Source organism: Camarhynchus parvulus, chromosome 6 (genome assembly GCF_901933205.1).
Source record: "Camarhynchus parvulus chromosome 6, STF_HiC, whole genome shotgun sequence".
NCBI classification, from domain to species: domain Eukaryota; kingdom Metazoa; phylum Chordata; class Aves; order Passeriformes; family Thraupidae; genus Camarhynchus; species Camarhynchus parvulus.
In genome coordinates, this window is record NC_044576.1 from 27,544,302 (window position 1) to 27,559,348 (window position 15,047).

Consider the following 15,047-nt stretch of genomic DNA (forward strand, 5'->3'; position numbering starts at 1 on the left):
TACTGAGGACAGGACGACTATAGTCCTCCTGGGACATATTACATGGGGATGGTTTATAAATTCCTGAGGTCTGTGACAGAAAAATCACATTGTCTGATTTTCTTCTTTTGGAATGGAGACATCCTTACCTTGCAGATACATTTCTTCTCCTTCTGTGAACATTTGGTTGCATCTGCTGCATCGTGCACAGCTTGGATGATAATGCTTGTCACCTGCCTAAACAAAAACAAAAAAGGAACATGAGGAACAAATGCATTGCACTGCTTTCTGACTTTCTGCTGGCTGACCACTGCCCTTTTTCTTCTAGTTCACCTGTCTTGCTACAACCCTGCCCTCATGATGTGACAATAGCACTGAGAATGTGAGCTGTGCCACGCTGCTTCAGCCCTGAGGTCTGTCCTGTCCTCAGCAGAGGCCAGCAGTGGCTGCCTGGGGAAAAGTCTGTAAGAGAAAAGACAGCACAGAACAGCCCTTCCCCTTCACACCTTCCCATTAGAGCAATCAGTGTCCTCCTGGCTAGGAGCTACATCCTAAGGTACCTGTTCTCCAGGATTTGACAGACATCTTTTTAAATCACCTAACAGTCCAAGGCAATGAATGTCACACTGCAGTTCATTTGTGTGAACCTGCTGCCTCCTTGTTTTGCCAATTAATGAGTTTTCAACCTGCCATTTCATCCCCTGGCCTTCTTCCCTACACTGCTGCCATGGGTATTAGTAAAAAATCCTTTCTAGAGCCACTTCTGGGACCATTAATTTAATTCCCAGATCCCCGACTTCAGAAGCTGCACCAGCACAGACAGCCTGAGCTGAATTTGAACTCTTGCTGTAAAGGTCCTAAATACCCTAGATCCTGTTACCCAAATCCAAATCCACTGAGTCATTCAGTCTCTTAAATACATTGATACCATTAATAGGTAAAGCTGATCAGATTTCAGGCCTATAAGGACAGGAAAAATCAAGGCATAAATATTAATGTGATTTCTTCTCTTCAGGAGACCAAAGTAATCAATACATTAGCTTCCTCACATCATAAACTAAGCACAAAGTGTCCACATCAGACTTTTAAATAGAAAAATTATTAATGCTAGAAAATGACCCCTCTTAGTGACAAGTAAAGAATTCTAAAAGTCTTTGAATTTGTATCTGGCCTTCCAAACAAATTAACCTCAAGTCCTTTTTCACGAATATTCCCCATCCACTGAGATGCTATAAGCACAAAATAACTACTCCATAACTGACTTGTAAAATGTCATAAAAACCATCTCCTATCTCATTGTACTTAAGACCATTAACATTACTAAATCCAACCTTACATTTTGTCTATTGAGGAGAATAACAACATATTTTTGGTTCACATATGACATTCACTGCACAGGTTTTTTATTTAATATATATATATATACACACACACACATATATATATTAGATGATGAAGTACATGGATTAAAGTACCTCTCAGCTACCAGAAAATCAGCTCTACCACCCAGCTCTACAGCCAAAGTTGCACCATTCAATTTTCATAACTCCCATCCAGGAACTTCAGCAATACAAGGCCAGAGAAGATTCAGTGTGCTGTTAGTTTAGTTCTACACTTCACTGTTCAGCTGCAAAAAGCCTGCATTTCTCTTAATCAGATCCTGCATTTACTGTTGATTCTTGCACTTTAGGGACAAAATCCTCCAAAGAGAGAGTAATGGGATTTAGGTGTTCTTAGTAAAGCAGATTTAGAGCTATCAGGCAAAACAGGGTCTCTATTGAAAGGGAAAATGAGAAGTCACTACAAAATCTGCTTACTCAAGGAAGAAAAGGTAATGAGGGAGGAAAACATAGGAATGATGTTTGACTTGCAGCAACAAAGCTAATATTGAACTGAGAGAGAAAACACAGTTAACGCTCATTCTCTATAATTTTCATTACTGGCTGCCTTCTTCATCTCTGACTCTCCCTAGCAATTATTTAACTTCTGAGGTGTCCCACTAGTTTAATTCAAGACTGGAATTTGTAAGATAAAGAAATCCAGAATTCATCACATTATTATGTGTAGACCTGTGACCTCTCTGAAGTTTCATTTTCCTGGGAAAACTTCTGATAAGCTACTGTCAAGGGAATACAGTTCAAACCATGTACACCTGCCTCTTCCCAACAGCCAGAGGGATCAATTTCGAGTTTATCAGGTCTTTCCCTGAGACTGAAACACTGGCTAAATTTTATCCTGGTGTGAGTGAGAATGAATGAACACCACGCCCCAGATAACACAACCCTGCAAGTCCAAGTGAGAACACACCCTGCACTGGAGAGTTTTTGGGGCAGTGACATACCAGAGCAGCTGCAGTTGTTGTTAAACACTTCCAAAACAGTTTCATGAGTCTTCTGCCTCTGTAATGTTTCTACAACTCATGAGTGTAGCAACTCTACAACTCTACCTTCCTACAGCAGGTATTTGTTGGAGAACATTCTGAATCTCAACTAATTCAGGACTCATCTTGCTATGCCTGACTTGCTGTGATCATCTGGGAAAATGGATGCTAAAAACCAGTCATTTATAATGTATTAGGACAGACTTTTGCATCTACAAGTCAATGAAATATTCACACTATCTAGACATCTGCTTTTGCCCTAATAGGGCTACTAAACCCTCATTCAGTGTGTTCAGTGTGCAGCTTTCTGGGATCTCATGCTACTGTGCTGTGCATCAAAAGGTTTGCACCTCAATCCTCCTGGCAGGACCAGGAAACACTGATGAAGTGCACATTTGGCCCAAACATTCTTCAGTCCAGGTGAGAGAGGGTTAAAGGCTCTGTCTTCTCACTCAGTTGTCCTGAGTCAGAGAGGTGGCAGAACAGAGGCACAGGGTGACACACTGTGTGCACCCAGCTGAGACACCTCTACCAGTCTAAAAGGTAAATAAAGGGTTGGGAGGTACTTGAAGCACCAGGTGAACACCCCTCTGTGAGCTCCTGTACAACCTTGTCACCCTGCTGATGCTCCAACAAGCACAGTGCTCATTTGTCTTCACTTAATAAACTTTGCTTGTTTGGGGACCTCCTGAAGACAAAAATGTCCTGTCACTCCTAGCTGTCAGGAAAAGCAGTGGTGGGTATTGCAAGAATTATTCCAACCCAGGAGCTGCAAATACACCTGCAGACAAGCTGACACAAAAGCTGACACAACCTGTCCCAAAAATCCAGCTGAAAAAGTCCCTGCACTGAGTGTTAACCCCGGGCTAACAGCACTTCAAAAGCCAAGGATTGTATTTTCTGAGTCCAACCCCTCTGCCCCCACTTCCCACAAGACTAACTTTTATTCTCTGAGTGCTTGTAAAGCTCTAGGCTGATTAAATAAATGTTTTCCTCTTTGGTGAACGTGAGAGCTTAAGATTTCCTATTACTCATGCCTTCAGCTCTGTCCTTCCTTCCAGAACAACAGTGAACAAGAGCCAGAGAGAACAATAACAAGAATCACACTAGGAGAGCTCACATGCCAGTGGGTCTGGTAGAGGAAGAACTAATTACCAACAGACATGTTCTGCTGGCCAAAGGACACAATTAAGTGCATATTTGTTGTGTTACATTTGCACAGCTGCACTCCTTCACTCTCCTTTCAGAGATAACTCAGCAGTCACTGACAGAACTATTAAACATGTAGAAAGCTTTTCTTTTCTCTTTAAATACTATCAAAACTATTATGTAGTTGAAAGAGTATCTGAAAGCCTGAGAGTAAAAGCACTCCCCTCATTTCCTTTTTTTTCAGTTTCTATGAACAGTTATTATTATAGGCCCATTTGAGAGACAAACCTATCCAGTATCTATTCCTGCCATGACTCTGAGAATGACTTGATTTCTTAACTCTCCTAAGGACTTTGCAGCAGCACAAAGAATAATTCAGACTCATCTTTCAAACCCCTTAAGGAATGTCATGAATTGTAAAACAGGAACTGTGGCAGTAGCCTACCATTTTCCACTGAAGCTTTATTTTAATTACTTGCAGAGGTCACAAAACCTTCAACCCTGTTTGATGTCCAGTGTAACATCAAATTCCATTGTTTCCTTCTCTGCAGGCTTCTGTGATCTCACGAGCGGCTGGAATAGCATAAACACTATGAAGACCAAAATTTGCTTCTAATAACATCCTGACCCAAACTGTCCACTCATTTTTCCCAGGCTCTTATCTGTTGAGCAAGTCACTACAAATATCTGTGCTCAGAAAAAAAGAAACAGAAGTGCAGTTTCTTTGCTTCCAAAGGATTTCAGAATCTACCATAAGTTTCTTTATTACTCCCAATGGAAGGAAAGTGTAATAATTTATTTTTTAAATTAGTCCTTGTCTAATATGCATCTTTAAAATTTGGACTTTCTAAAGCTGTTTTTTACACTCCTGTCACAACATGTCAATAGAAGCAGCTCTCAGCAGAGCCTCTGCCTCTGTTCAACCTGCAGCAGGATGGAGCAGCAGGAAGCAGAGCTCACACTGGCAGTTCCCAAGCTGGGGGAGCTGCAACAGACAGGACTGGGGAAAAGTGGGAAATGGAGCGTGAGGCTGTGACTGTAAATCTGAATGACAACAGGCATGGAAGAGACATGGGAGACCCTCTGAGCCCACCAATGACTGCTGGGCTGCCTTGGGGGAGACAAAACCCCAGCTGCCCTGCTGGTATGAACACTTGCACTGTTATTTCATGCCCAGTGCCTGATTTTATACAAAAAATACTTCCCAGCATTACAACAGTGACTGACAATGTCGTGCTGGTATATCCCTTAACGGATGGACTGTAATAAACTTTGTAACTTATTAATGTTAATTCTATCCACACACAATAGTGTCATACCCATCAGCTGCTGCTGACAGCAGCGCAATTATTCACTGCATGGAATACAGTTTTCCTTATAGCAGAGATGTGAGTAATCACTCAGGCTAAATCCCCAGCTGTGAAACTGCTCTATTGGCATGAAGAAACAGCTCTCGTGGCAGCTGAGCACCACCTGCACTTGGTTTAGCAAGATCCTAGAAGTTACTTGTGATTGCACTGTCAGCTCTTCTTTGAGTTCTCACTTTCCTGCAACACCCAAAGTTGAGCAAGCTGCACACACAGGTGAGATGTTCAGCTGTCAATTATGGTCTTTATGGAGCTCCTAATTCTGTCTTTACAGAGCAAATCCTCCTATTGCTACACACAGGACCTAAGCTGAGAATTCATGTTACTTGCACAGTTAACAGCAGGTCAGTACAGAGAAGGGAATTCAGCTAAACTAAGAAATGCACCCACAGGAGCCCAAAGTGGCTGGCTAGAATCTTGTGGGCAGTACAAAGGAGCAAAGCAACTGCAAACACAGCTTTACTGCCTACTGCCAGGAGTGCAGCATCATCTCTGTTAGGATCTTATGTTAGATTTATGCACCAGAAACCTAATCCCACTAACTGAAGATGCAGTTCATCAGAAGAAATATATGCACTGTATTTTATATTTTGTTACATTTCATTTCTATCTAATTATAATACAAATCTGTGAATTCACTACCTTCATTACCCCTATTTTAGGTGCATAGGAAGGCAAAATCCAACACTCACCATTTAATTTTCTTTTAAACTCCATTTAAAGATTAAAGATTATTTTAAAAGAAAGATTATTTTATAATAAAGATTATGCAAAGATTATTTTTTAAATTCTGAACTCCTCAGCAGCAAGTATCTGACACAAATTCCTTCTCTATTTCTCAATGCTGGAACAGGTCCAGTTTATAAGTACAGGTGTGGGCTTTCTATAGCTTCTGTAATCTTTAGGCTTCATAAAGCATTAGATAAGTAAATATTCCTTTCTCTTGTATGAATTTTGTCCAGCATGATTTTTGACATGAAAAGATACTTCAGATACTGAAGGACCTGCTTCCAGCCACATTCATATTGGATTTGTAATCAGAATTACTCAGCAGAGTTACTTTACAGTAACTCCACCATAGTGGAGTTAACCAGTTTGTAATTAGAATTAACAAGCGAAGCTACTTTACAGTAACTCCACCATAGTGCCAAGGCCTTTCCACACAGCCTAGTGCTGGACTCACTGCAATTTTGGCTCCAGCAGCCAGAAAAACCCCATGCTGACTGGAGGAGTGCAGTGCAGGAGTGCATTGCAGGAGTGCTGAGCTGTACTGAGCGCCCCACGTCTGCAGCAGGGTGTGAAACCATCCCAGCCCCTCTGCTCCAGGCTGCTGGGAGCAGAGCAGAGCCCTTGGCTTGTGCTGCTGAGTGCCAGCCCTGTAGCACAAGGGAAGGGACAGCAGGGAGCCCTGGGAATGGGTTTTGGGCTGGATACACACAATATCCAATCTTCCACAACACCGGGAATTTCCCGCTTCCCAAATCCTCGAGTTCTCTCTCACTGGGGGATGACAGAGCCACTGAGTCAGCAGGAATATGGAATTGAGGATGGAGACACAACCCTGTTTCTCCTTTTCACTCTGCACATGAAGTGATTGTTGGTCCCTCAACCCCTTCCTCAAACAACAGAGCCTGATGCTGTGCATTAGCAGGTCACATCCACTGCAGCTGCACTTGCAGTGCTGCCACAACAGCTCCTTGAACTGGAAAGAACTTCCTCAGTCAGTAGAAATACAGCTGCCTCCAACCTGCTGAAATTTAGCTAGGAATTCAGTAACAAACCTCCTCTGTATCTTAAAAAAACGTTTATTATTTATTACTTGTTTAATAAATCAGAAAGTTCTGCGCCTGACAGCAGGTAACAAATACTGGACCTCATCCTAATATAAAATCTTTTTAGCATTTTCAAAAATTAGCATATATCTCCAAAGATGATTTAATTGCATGTATGGACAAACAGAAATAGAGAGCAGTGCTAGATATGTATAGACAATTATACATGCATGTGGCATTTGGAAGGAACATACATATTCCTAGATCTTAAAGTAACCATAAAAGGAAAACCAAACAAATTTTAAGATGTTCTGCTGCAGGTCCCAATCATAAGAACTGAGATAATATTAACTAAGGAGAAAAAAAAGGCAATGACTAAGTAATTAAATTAGAAATAAGTATAACTAATTGGAAAGATAAATTTACCAAATAACTAGGAACACTATGTTTAAAGACAATAAAAATCTTTATTACAGTATGCTGTGAAAAAAACCAAAAATATATCAGGCAAAATTCCCTTGTTAGATGTAGATAAAAAATCATGAAAAATGACAAAGAAAAGGCAGGAGTATTCAGGATGTGTATCTTTAGGGTCTGTATTTGACAATGCCAATTTCCTGTTGGATACTGTTTATTGAGCAAGATATTTTTTAACAGCATTTTTAACGAACCGAGATTTACAAATTATTCAAGAACTGAATAACTTGAACTCAAAGAGGCTTAAGGAAAATGTAGCAAGGCATTGTTCAGACAGATGGCTCTGATAGCAGGGGAGGCTTTGCTGAGCCAGATACCCCAGAGATCACTTCCTTCAACCCACAGCATGAGGTACCACTGGCCAAGGCAAGAACACAAAACCTGCCCTGGTAAAGCTGCTGGTGACTCACAGGCAGCGCTTGTTTAAGCCATCTAAACCAACCAAGTGGGTTCTAACAGACGGATGGAAAATACCTGCAGATTGAGAAGGCAAGGCCCTGTGAGACTGAGCCATGGCTTGGGCAACAGCAAGTGACAGAGGAGTTGGGGAACATCATTAAAATCCCCCAGGAAAGGCTGTCACAGAGTACCTGACAGCACCTGCTCTTCTGATCATTTAATGTATACAAAGAATATAAAGGAAAAGCAGAAAAAATTTATAACATTGGTGGGTGTGTCCATGTGGATTTGCAGAAAGGAATTAATTGGAGAACCATCAACACAAGGTGAGCCTTCAGCTGTGGTCCTGAAGCACTCAGAGTCAAATCATTACTCAGATAAAGGCTTCAGAGGGCACCAGATCACAATGACAGGTGATTAAAAGCAGAGAAAGGATGGAATAGCAGAAAAGAGCAGGAGCTTTTCAATCCCACTGAAAACTCTGTGGCATCAAAAAGCTGGAATTAGACAAATTTAACCTCAAAACAAGGTGAAGTTTCTAAAAAGCAAAGGTAATTTAAGCAGCATGAGGGAAAATTTTTGGCCTTGCAATTGTTCTGCAGTTTTCATGACTGGGTAATTTCCCAAAGGATAAGCTTTCATTTGGTTTCTAAGGAAAAGCTCTGATTTTGAAAAGAGAAGGTCAAACAAGATGACTTTAGCAGTGCTTCTGACCTTAAAATCCATTCCAATGGGCATTTCATAGAGAAGATTTTACAAATGCATCAGGCAGCTCCTAGGGAGCACAGGTCACACTGGAAAAATTTCCAAGAGAGTTAAATCAGTTCACTGAGACCTGTCTTGGCTAAACAGCAAAATCCCTTGGGGCCAGAAGGCAGCTTTGGCTGATGTGACCTGTGGCTCACTGAGACAGTTCCAGTGCAAGGCCAGGGGAAGTTCTGGGGTTGGGAGAGCTGCATCAGCCCCAAAATTGCTGCTGACCCTGAGAGCTCAGCACTGTGGCAGAGCTCTGTGCCCTGGGGAAGGCTGGGAGAACAGCTCCAGGAAAAATTCATGTTAAGCTGTTCAATGGGCAAGTGCAAACCACTTCTGACTGGTGAAGAAAGTGAGAGCTTGGGAGTTTAAACTCACCCAGGACCAAAATTAATGCTTCCAGCAGAGCCAGGCAGAGGGAAATTCTCAGAAAACCAGCCTGGGATGGCACTAGACCTAAGTACCTGTAGCCAATTTTCTTGTTCATCTTCCACAGAACTGCCTTTCCAGCTGTCAGGAGGCTGATTCAGGAACCATGCAAGCTTTGGCATGTGATTTACCAGAGCCTGGGCTCCATTCTGGTATCTGCATTCACTTCACAGGGAGTGTCCCAAAAACAACAGAGAAACAAGAGTTGCAAGGGCCAAAGGAGGGGAGTAATGCATGAGGTCAGACTCAGTACATCCACAGAAAACAACCAGAGAATATAAAACAAAAGTAGCCTGTAAGAAACAAAGCAACATGCAATTTATGGCAGTTTGTACCACAGAGACTGACGGATTGTTCTGACAGGGAAACATCTTGTGTGGGAATTAAGCAGGGAATATTTTTTTCTGTTAGTGACTAGAGCCTGCTCTTGTAGGAAACTGATCCTATTGCAACCAGTCTGATCTGATAATGCTTTAAAAAGTCTAAAGAATGGGGTTTTATCCTTGATTAACTCAATGCTACCTACTGCCTTTGGATATCTCTTACAGCAAGAGGTGACAACAAACAACAGGTGACAACCTAGGGAAAGGACAAATTTACTTCTAATATTTTTCTTCCCAGTCACTCCACAATCATTCATATCAGTTATGAGCCTGTATTTGACTACATCCAGACATTTCTCAGGAATCCTTGTCTTGTAATTCTGGCCAAAGTGTTAATGTTACACTAAAATTAAAATGGAATTAAGAAAGGACATCAGGGTAACCAGCGGATAGTTAATGCAGAGAAATAGTTGACTCTTTTTCAAAAGGATAACTTTGAATAAATGTCAGACCACCAATATGTACTGTGCTAGAAGCAGAGCCTTTTCTTTTTGGCAGAAGTCCTTTTTTTTTCCTATTTGTCAGTCTTCTAATTGCTGATATACACGATTTCCAATTACAGCTGCAAAACTATACAAGTACATTTTGAATCCTTGCTGGCAGGAATATCCAGAGTATGCATGTTGGAGCCAAGACACAGTAGGGATTTCATTCCCTATCTTGTTTACTTCAGCTTCATATAAAAGTCAAGATTTCTATTTACCACAGAATAACTATTCCCACATATTACTGTAGTGATGAACAGGAAAGAGCTGATGGACATAAAGCAGAAGGGGATATCTAACATTTGCTGCCATTTGACCTTCCACTGACTACAGAATCTCCATGATTTTGCCTCAACAGCAGTAGTTCAAGCATGATGGTGAGATAAATCTGCTTTAAGTTTCTTACTGCCTCAGTTTTTACTCTCCTCACTCCTTAGAAAAAAGTTTCCAGCGAAGATGCAACTGCTTTACAGAACTCTAAGCAACAGCAAATCCATCTTTATGCATAACAAATCTCTCTCTCCAAATCCTACATGTAAAAGTCAATTTCTTAATATTTTAACTTATACTCAAAGGATTTATAAAGAGTTATTTCCTTGATGTCTGCAAACCACAAAAAACCCCAAACTAGTTGCACAGACAGTTTAAATGCCAGAGTATCTGCACTGCTGGTGATGAAAAGATGCATCTCTTACTGTGTGCTATTTTCCCTCTTAAAAAGAAAAAGGCTTTTTAGAAATGTCACACATCCCAGATATCTATTCAAAGAGTTTTTAAACCTGTATGATCTTCTAATGTAGCATAAGCATATAATTAAAATCTACCCATCTTGGACTTCAGGTGGTCATTTCAAACATTTAATCACCCATTAAATATTTCCATTTCTTCATCTGTAAAACCACCTGCTCAATAAAAGACAGGTGGTTAATGCTGTGGACTTCAAAGTCCTTAGAGATTCCAAACATATCTTTTGGGTTAGTATTTGTTTTTTCTTAACTGCTTTTTCCCCCTCAGGAGAACTCCCTGACAAAGCAGACAAAGAGAGAGGTGACTGAGTCCTCATGAAGTGAGTGCTGAGCCCAATACCAGGATGGAGCCTCCTACAAGCAGGTGACAGCCACAGACTTGCCCCAACAGGCTCTTCTCCACTTCTCAGATTTCAAGCATGTTATTGCTGCATTCTTCCCAATAATTATTTTTTATGGGAGATAGGTATAAGTTCTACCCCAGTCTTCTAGAAGTCGGTTGTAAACTTTTCACTGATAGGAAGGCTTAAATCGGGAATTATAAATGAAACATCAGAATCCTGCAAAAAATATTTCACCACTTAATCCATTTTTCGCTGTGATTCAGTCCAGGAGAAGCAAAAAGTAACTGAAGGAATTTCACACTGCTGCAGAGTGCACAGCCACATTCCCCTGGCACCACATCCCAGCTGCCAGCGGGGCTGTGACACTGCAGGAACCTCTGCTTCAGTCTGAACACTTCACTGCAGGGATCATGATTTGTTTTGTATCTCTTGTGGGTGATTTTGGCAGGTAGGACCAGCACAATTCAACGGCTTAAAAGATGGGCAGAAGAAGCAATGGGGGCCACAAAACAAAACCAGAGTATTATGTTTTCCCTAAAGGGGTCTGCTCCCAGGGAACAATAAATGTTCTGCAGTACAGACATGCAAATGAATTCTTAATACAGTTAGCTAACAGAAATGATACACTCATCCAGGTAAGCTGCTCTTCTGCTAAAAGCTGCTATTTCTTCTGTGCATGTCCAAGACATGAAAAAGCTACTTATTTTGTCTGCTCCATGTTACTGGAATACCAGCAGTGGCTGTTTGTCATAAAGGCTGTTGGTTGTGGCAAGAAACTTTGTGCACATATAAATGCTTCTACTGAAATGTAATTTTAAAGAATTGTGATCAGTCTGCTAAAGTTTTTTAGTAATATTTAGTACAAGAAACACACCAGAGAATATTTAACTAAATCAACAAGGTAGATGCTAAAGATGCTTATGCCAGGATATACAGATCCTAATCAGCAACATTGTACTCACAAAAGCAATTTATAAAGATAAGCCATAGTTTTATAAGCACCTGAGAGATTTCACAAATCCCTTTGTGGCAATAAGGAAGCTTTAATTGGTTATTTTTTCAAATTACTTGTTACAACCTGCTCTTATTATTCACCATCTTTACATCCTCTTAACATTCCTCCCCTTCCTATTGATGTTCAAATTGACTGAAGGATGGTTTCCAAACCACTGCTGGGAAGTTAATGCATTGTGATTATGCTGCCATGGCAACTGAACTTCTGTTAGGGCTCTGTCAACTTCAGATACTTATAAATCAAGTCCTTCCCAACTACAGATACCCCTCCTGCCAAATTTATTCTGTTGATGGGCAGGAAACACTAAAATCCTATTAGAAATATTTTTACATCAAGTAATTTATATAATTTTTCTGCAGGTGTATTTGTTTTAGATTTTTTATCTTGTGCCTTGTGTGGTGTTGTCAGTAATTACAGCAGGGTATTTTTCATCAGGGAAGGGTAGTCTAAATAAAGTTAAATGTATGCTTCTCTCCAGCTACACAGGCAACCTATTTGAAACATTTATCCATATTTTGAGTTATTATTAAATTTTTCATTTCCCTGCTTTTATCCAAACAAACCCCACATTAAGGAAAAAAAATCAGCATTCCACATTAACTGATAAAACACATTTCTCAGCAAAAACACAGGGAAACTAGAAACAAATGCTAATCTTATTTCTATGCCAAAAAAAAAATCTCCAAAGTGATGGAAAGAGCCAAGAAACTCTATCAAGAATTATTTAAGGTAGAGAATAGCATTGTTCCTCCATACACAGCAATCAGTTGCAATCAGAAACAGCCCAAGCTCTGTGCCATTCTCCTCTCTTCCGGGCAGTTTAAAAACATGTGTAGCTGCACTCTCTTTATCTAAACCCTTAAAACAAAACTCCTTCTGGTGCACAGGGACAAAAGTGCAAGTAGCCATTCTGATCCCCCTGGCAAGCCCTGCAGCCCCATCCCAAAGCTGCCCGCCCTGCCCTCCCAGGAGAGCCATGGCCCTTCCCAGCTCAGCTCTGCTCTCACAGCCAGGGCTTTGTTTACCTGCTCAGAGAGGCTTTTCAGTCCAGCTCCATTTCCTCCTCACTCTGCTGGGGCTCAGGCAGGAGCAGAGCAGTGCCTGGTTCTGCTGAGCCTGAAGCTGCACCCAGCCCGGAGCTGCACTCCTCCTCCTCCTCCTCCTCCTGCTGCTGCTGCTGCACACACCCACCAAAGCCAGCACATCACCCTCCCTGCACACCAAACCCACCGGGCTGCAGCTCGGCCATCCCACTCTGGGAAAAAAGGAAAAGGAAAAAAAGGAAAAGGAAAAGGAAAAAAAGGAGAAAAAGAAAAAGGAAAAGGAAAACAAGAAAATGGAAAAGGAAAAGGAAAAGGAAAAAAAGGAAAAGGAAAAGGAAAAGGAAAAGGAAAAGGAAAAGGAAAAGGAAAAGGAAAAAAAGGAAAAGGAAAAGGAAAAAAAGGAAAAGGACACCGGGCCAGGCAGGGGCAGGACCATTCCTCACCACTCCTGTGTGTCACTGTTTGATGGCCACACAATTCACAACATTTTTCCCTTGGGGAGAGGCATCTGCTGACAATGAACTCGGTGCTCTCCTCCTCTGGAAGTTATTAAATGTTACTTCCACAGCTTCTGAAGAATTTATACAGAATTTATGCAGCCTCCTGGGTGTTGGTCTAGTTCTGTTACAAACACAGAGTTTCACTGAGATTGTATTCCAGCCCAATTCAGACTGATGCAGCTGGGGCCACTCCCCACTGGTACCTGCATCCCTTGATCCTGTTTGCACATTTTGGAGTGAGATCATGCTCCAGGCACACTCTAGGAACACTGAATTTTCAATGGCCTCTGTGCTCTGACCCTGTCTGATCTCTCCCAGGTATTTTCCACAATCAAAAAGATCCTGTGCTCTGCTGTGCACACCTGACTAAGAGGGCAAATGACCACAGCATGTGCTTCTGCTTTTGTCAGCATTTACCTGGGATGTTCAAACAACATGGCCATATTTTCTCCTTTATTCTAAAGGCAGCAAAATTAAACACAAACAAATCAAATCACAGAACTAACAAATCTTACACTGAACTCTACTGCTGCCTCTCACATGCTCTGTGGCCTTTTCCCCTGGATTATTTTGGTGTGTTTAGATGACAGCAGTGACTGGGAGACTTTGAGAGTAAAGTCTCTCCCAAGCCTCTAAGACACCTAAAGGAGAAGATACCTAAAGCTATGAAAACAGAATGGTAGTGCATTCTTCAGGGATATTATTTTTCCATCACTTTAATACACCACCAAACCTGTCTGGATCCATCCTATCATCAGTTTCTGTTTGGTTCATCAATTGCTTCATTTATAAAAATGTTTGAACTTTTACTTCACATCAGCATATATTACCAGTACAGGCTGCATCATTAAACCCAGTAAATGAAATATTTTATGATACTTGTTTACCTTCTATTTGTTATTTCTGTGTAACTCCACAAATTGTTGTTATACATTATTGTTATGAAAACAGCCTCCCTAAATACTTTATTTGGCAGAAGAACATATGCTACTTTTTCATTTAACATTTCTGAACAGAATTGAAATAAATCTCAGTTCAAGAGATTCTCTACATGGCTTCTCAATCTAGAAAGTGTTTTAAGAACACAGGACCAGATACATGACTGTACTGAAGTACCTGACAAACTTTGTCCATGGATCTCTGCAGAGAAGGGTGATGTTTCCACTGAGCTATGAGCCTAAGTCTCCTTAGAACAGATTACTTAACCATGCAGTCTGCTGAGTGTCTCTGAAAGTCAATCAGCTGAAGCATCTGAATGCTAAAACTCACATGAGCAGAGCTGCTGACATGGGTGAGTGTTTGCAGGAGGCAACACTTCACCAGCATAGACAGGCATTGTTCAGATAACTCATTTACAGTTCATATGGGAACCAGCAAGGTTGTTCTGTAATTGTATTTATTTGTTCATTTATTCAGTATTTAGAACAGACTCATCCATGCCTAAAGAATCAGCAGAAACTTCTATGAATCCCTCACAGCACAGGTTTCTAAATCTAGCTCTGAAAACAACAACTGAAGAAACTTATAGGCTCTTCTGAGTCACATTCTTTGCCTCTTAAATACAGATACAATTTTCTTAGACAAATGTAGCAGCTTTCACAGTTTGTTTGTTTCCCCCCTTGCATAATTATTGTTGTTTCCTTCTAACTTCAGAAGTCAAGGTGTGTCAGAATTGACATCTTTCAGAATTAGTTACAGCACAGATGAGACATCTTAAAATTCTGGCAATTTAAGTAACAGTATTGACAAGTACTAAACTTCATTCATGTTAAGTACCACCTCTTAAATTACTACACCTCTTTAAAATCAGGAGCAGCTCAGCATAA

At 40.9% G+C, this 15,047-nt stretch overlaps 1 protein-coding gene across 11 annotated transcripts in view; it reads right to left on the reverse strand.

Moving 5' to 3' along the window:
• The window catches only part of ABLIM1 (actin binding LIM protein 1), a 189,426-nt gene that overhangs the window by 51,399 nt on the left and 122,980 nt on the right, over positions 1–15,047 (reverse strand). For 10 of the 11 annotated variants that reach the window (XM_030950798.1, XM_030950800.1, XM_030950807.1 and 7 more), the window contains exon 7: positions 129–216. In XM_030950798.1, coding sequence (XP_030806658.1) covers positions 129–216 — 88 coding nt within the window. Of the gene's footprint in view, positions 1–128; positions 217–12,703; positions 12,841–15,047 lie in introns of those variants that run through there. The other variant, XM_030950809.1, reaches the window with a different exon arrangement.